Source organism: Cibotium barometz, chromosome 4 (assembly GCF_041138505.1).
Source record: "Cibotium barometz isolate CiBa-2024 chromosome 4, ASM4113850v1, whole genome shotgun sequence".
In the NCBI taxonomy this organism is placed as follows: domain Eukaryota; kingdom Viridiplantae; phylum Streptophyta; class Polypodiopsida; order Cyatheales; family Cibotiaceae; genus Cibotium; species Cibotium barometz.
The window spans coordinates 69,225,513-69,230,001 of record NC_141049.1 but is presented as its reverse complement, the minus strand read 5'-3'; the positions used below and the strand labels follow the sequence as shown (position 1 = coordinate 69,230,001).

Genomic DNA, 4,489 nt, shown 5'->3' with positions numbered 1-4,489 from the left:
CTCCCCACCAGCGCATTCCCACAATTATTTCCATGATTCAGAATCCGCATCATCAGGTATCGTTTCCCTGCACATTTGTGTGTGTGCATGCGTGTGCGCACATGCTCAATCAGTGTTCTTTTAGAATCTGGATCATCAGGTATTGTTTCCCTGCACATTTGTGTGCGTGCATGCTCAATCTATGTTCTTTTCGAAACCAGCCTTTGCAATATATTATAAGCTGCATGTTTTTGCAGAACAAGTTTGTGTGAGCCCTGGAATCAGATCCCACAAGAGCCACAAGCTGCATGATCAAATGAGACTTGCTTTAGCACAGATTTTGGCCCCACTGTATGTCGAACTTTCATTTCAGCTGCCAGAATCTTGTGTCACAATTTGGAGAATAATTCAAGATGATATCGAAAGGATGGGGGATGAAGATCGGTTCAACACAGATGTGGATGCATTTCTTGCATTCATACGTCATTTTTTTGCAGAGGCAATAGTGCAAGTTGTGAAGAATAATTTAGATTTATGCAAGCATTCATTTTTGGGAGGCAAGTATCCATTCAGATGTGGCAAGGTTGCAATTGCCTCTACGATTGTAGATGATTTGGTAGATGAGTACGTTGCAAATCTAGGGATCCTCTATGGCTTCATTGGTGCATCTGATGGTACTTCAAGCAGTGGAACAGAAAGCAACGGTGGGACAAGAAGCAGAGAGGCAGGGGGAGGGGCTGGAGTAGGTAAGAGAGTCCATGGAGACCAATGGTATGTAATGGACAAGAAGGGACGTACTCGTGTGGCAGAGGCTGGTGGTAGCTCAAGTAGTGGGACAAGAAGCACAGAGGCACAAAGAGGAGCAGATAATTCTGGAAGTGACAAAGGAGGAATTGAACAAGGACAAGGGGCTGGTGGTAGTGGTGATGGTGGTGATGGTGATTGTGTGCCTACTAAGGAAGACTTTGGAGCTCCCTTCTTTCGCATGGAAGTCATCCACGTGCTGCTCCCAAAGTTCAGCACACCGCCACGTAAAACAGCAGGGAAGTCAATGACATTGAAGGCGAGGTCGTCCTTGTTCAGCACCCATGGTAATGTGAGGGAACAAAAACCCTATAATCCTAACACAGATGTCAACGGGATGCTAAGTTTCTACCATGGCACACGTAGTAGTTCTTTGTCATCATTTCAGAGAGATGGAATATACCCAGAAAAGCTTTGCACTGAGTTTTGTCGCCAACCAGCTTTCTACCTCACCAACTCAATCGCTCATGCATATGAACATCCACTCCACAATCACCTATCTAGATATCCTGATCCCGTGTCTGTTCTTGTCTTCGTCATTGATGTTGAGGTGCTTTGTGGAAGAAAATATCTGGAGGATGGCAGCAGCAGCAGGTTCACTGTTCGTTGGTTCCCAGACACCCCTGAAATGTTTGCTGAGTGGTATGAGTTTGTTACCGGCAACATGTGGGGGAAGCGAAGGCGGTCAACACACTATGATATTGTCATAGGACCGGGTTGCATTCCTGACATGGAGCATGCGACAGTCTCAAAGCGCACTGACCGATTACAAAATGGCATTCCCTTGACTCAGGTTGCCTTTTGTACTGAGCGTGCTAGAGTGTGGCTTGGGAGGCACGTAAAAAAGGTGTATTGTGAAGAGAGGGAGCCCACAAGTGAAGCGATTTGAGGATCCCCACAGTGAAACAATTTGAGTGCTTAGATTACTAACAAGAATTCACTGTTTTGTTGCATTGAGGTTTCACTCAGTTTCAAGACTTGGTGTATGGGATTTTGGAATGTCTCATATTTTACATTGTACCTGTAAAACCTGTGTATACACACACACACACACACACACACACTCTGAGACTAGCCAGAATTTTGAGGAGTTGTATCCTGATGACAATATAGCGTTCAGTTGTAATTGTAAAGCTTGTGTACACACACACACACTTCAAGACTAGATAGAATTTTGAGTTGTATCCTGATGGTTTCTTCATGCCATGTCACAACACAGCATTGAGTTGTAATTGTATTTCAACGATGTCAGCATGCGGTAGCTTTTAAGGTCTTGGTATGTTTCATAAGATGGCAGCATCGGTGCAGCCCGCAAGTTGCATTTAATGGTACATTTGCTACATTCCAATGGTGATGAATTACTTTAAGGTCTTGGTATGTTTCATAGAATAGCAGTGTTGGTGCAACCTACAAGTTCACTGTGATGCATGTGGTCGTATATGAAGATTGTGGCTCATGTAGGATTCTATCATTTTGTTTGCACTGCCCTATGTACATAGGGCAGTGAAATCCATGTTTTAAAGAATCCACGTAGATACCTCTCATTGGAGAGAGTGAAATTTTAGAGGGCGGCCTCCTTTTTTCAGAGCATCTTTTTCCTATTTGAAAATGGGATTGGGTAGTGTTTTTTGTTTTTGGGGGTCGTGGTTTCTTTCAAACTATCTGAAGGGAAGCGACGAGCGTTCTCCTGTATACGAGAGAGACAGAGAGAGAGAGAGAGAGAGAGAGAGAGAGAGAGAGAGAGCTGTGAAACCTTACCTTGCTGCTACTTGACAAGGGTAGAGAGAGCTGACAAGAGGAGAGAGAGACAAAGTTCATAGTGAGTGCTAGTAATTGTTCGTGTGTGTGTGTGTGTGTGTAGTGTTCTAGAATTAAGTTTAACAGTTAGTTTCTTTCATTTAGCAATGGACTTTGCAATTTTGTAAAGGTTCTAAGAGGTGAAGTGATGATTTGTGAGTCTCTCCTCTTGTAAGCTTTTTATTCATGCTCTATAGTTTTCATATATGGCTATTGTGAATGCCCCAAAGTGTATGTATTGATAAAGCCCTTTCATATATGGCTATTGTGAATGCCCCAAAGTGTATGTATCGATAAAGCCCTGCTTGCTCAAGAGAATGGAATCCAAAAATTCTTGATTTAATACTTAATGCCAAGCACAATATTGTTTCCCAGTAACCCCTACCTGCCAACGTTAGCATGTATCTCTTCACCTTCTTGATTGCTCCTGTGTACATGATCACTAGAGCATGTGAGCACTTTTCAAGCAACCTCCTTTGCAGAAGATCATGTATACTGGTACCTCTACAAGATCTTTGTTTTGGGTACAAGCTCTACGTGAGACTTTGATCCATGACATGGATCTCCTCTACTTCTGTTTCTGAGCTATTGGATAACCCAAGATGGAGAATCCTAGCTATCCATTCACAAAGTCTCGTGTAATTGTATGCTTAAAGTCAAATAGAGGAGAGGAGGGGATCGTGGCTATACCTGCAGTCTCTCTCTCTCTCTCTCTCTCTCTCTCTCTCTCTCTCTCTCTCTCTCTCTCTCTCTCTCTCTCTCTCTCTCTCTCTCTCTCTCTCTCTCTCTCTCTCTCTCTCTCTCTCTCTCTCATGTACATAGAACAGTCTGGCAATGAGAAGTAGCATATAAATGTTGGCGTGGTGGCTGGAACTTAATGTCAAGATGATGTCAGTAAGTTGCGACTATAAAAAGGCAAAGCTAGTTCCATTTTGGGGTGACGTAAGTCATGCAATACATGAAATAGAGGCTTGAACTATCTTGTAGCACTGTGTTTTATATCAGTTTCCTGCTATACCTTGTAATTATTTCCCAATATACATTGTAAATATTCTATCATGAATACAAAGGTAGACTATACTTCTTAAAGTCCTTTTAATTGTCATTGTACTTATCATTTTTGTTACTTCTTTGTTTTTAAGTAAATATGGCTTTTATATATGCTTAGTAAAGTCTTTTTGGTGATCATAATTCTTTGCTCATACTTTAGTACTTCTTAGTACTGTTAGCAGTTTTCCACATACACAAACTAGATTATCTGGAAGCTTGCAATCACATAGTTAGTAATGAGGAATTACCTGGCCTGATCAACCAGGATTCATCTCTGGTTACTACCTAAACCATTAGTAATAACCTGCTAACTGGTCATTGTTGTGAGAACCTGCAATTCCTTTTGGGCGATCCTATTGGGGATAATGCTAAAAGGATTTGAGCAGTTATGAATAAAATAGAGAAAGCTGAGAGAGCAAAAAGAAGAGCTGATAGAGCTGACAAGGCAAACGTTGATGAAAATGCTAATCAGTAGTATGCCACTATAGAGTCAGAGGGTATGTGTATATATATATCTTTGCCCGTTGCTTTGTATAAGATGCCCTCATCCTCCCATTGCGGACGACAATTATACTTACGTTGCCATGTCTGTCCCAGGATAACTGGAGATAGCATCCCACCTGGCTTTATCACATCAAACTTATGCAGAAGATTAGTAGCATGTTCTCCTATGAAAAGAGGTAACTCCAACAAACCTTCTACTCCGGAGGTTTTCCTATACTCTCCCATGTTTCATAGCTATTTCATAGCTCAAGGAGTTCAAGTCAGCTCCTGAGTCAATTAAAGCACAATGGGCTATCCATGTTGTCCCAATTTCCACCCTAATGTAAGGTCGTAAGCAATCCGTATCCCCTTCCAC

At 42.1% G+C, this 4,489-nt stretch overlaps 1 protein-coding gene across 1 annotated transcript; it reads left to right on the top strand.

Moving 5' to 3' along the window:
- The first annotated feature begins 6 nt into the window (after positions 1 to 6).
- Positions 7 to 2,040, top strand: LOC147639571 (uncharacterized). The gene is made up of 2 exons (XM_086783601.1): positions 7 to 56; positions 237 to 2,040. Exon 2 carries the CDS (start codon positions 296 to 298, stop codon positions 1,670 to 1,672), a length of 1,377 nt encoding a protein of 458 aa, XP_086639727.1. The 5' UTR covers positions 7 to 56; positions 237 to 295; the 3' UTR covers positions 1,673 to 2,040.
- Positions 2,041 to 4,489: the final 2,449 nt, after the last annotated feature.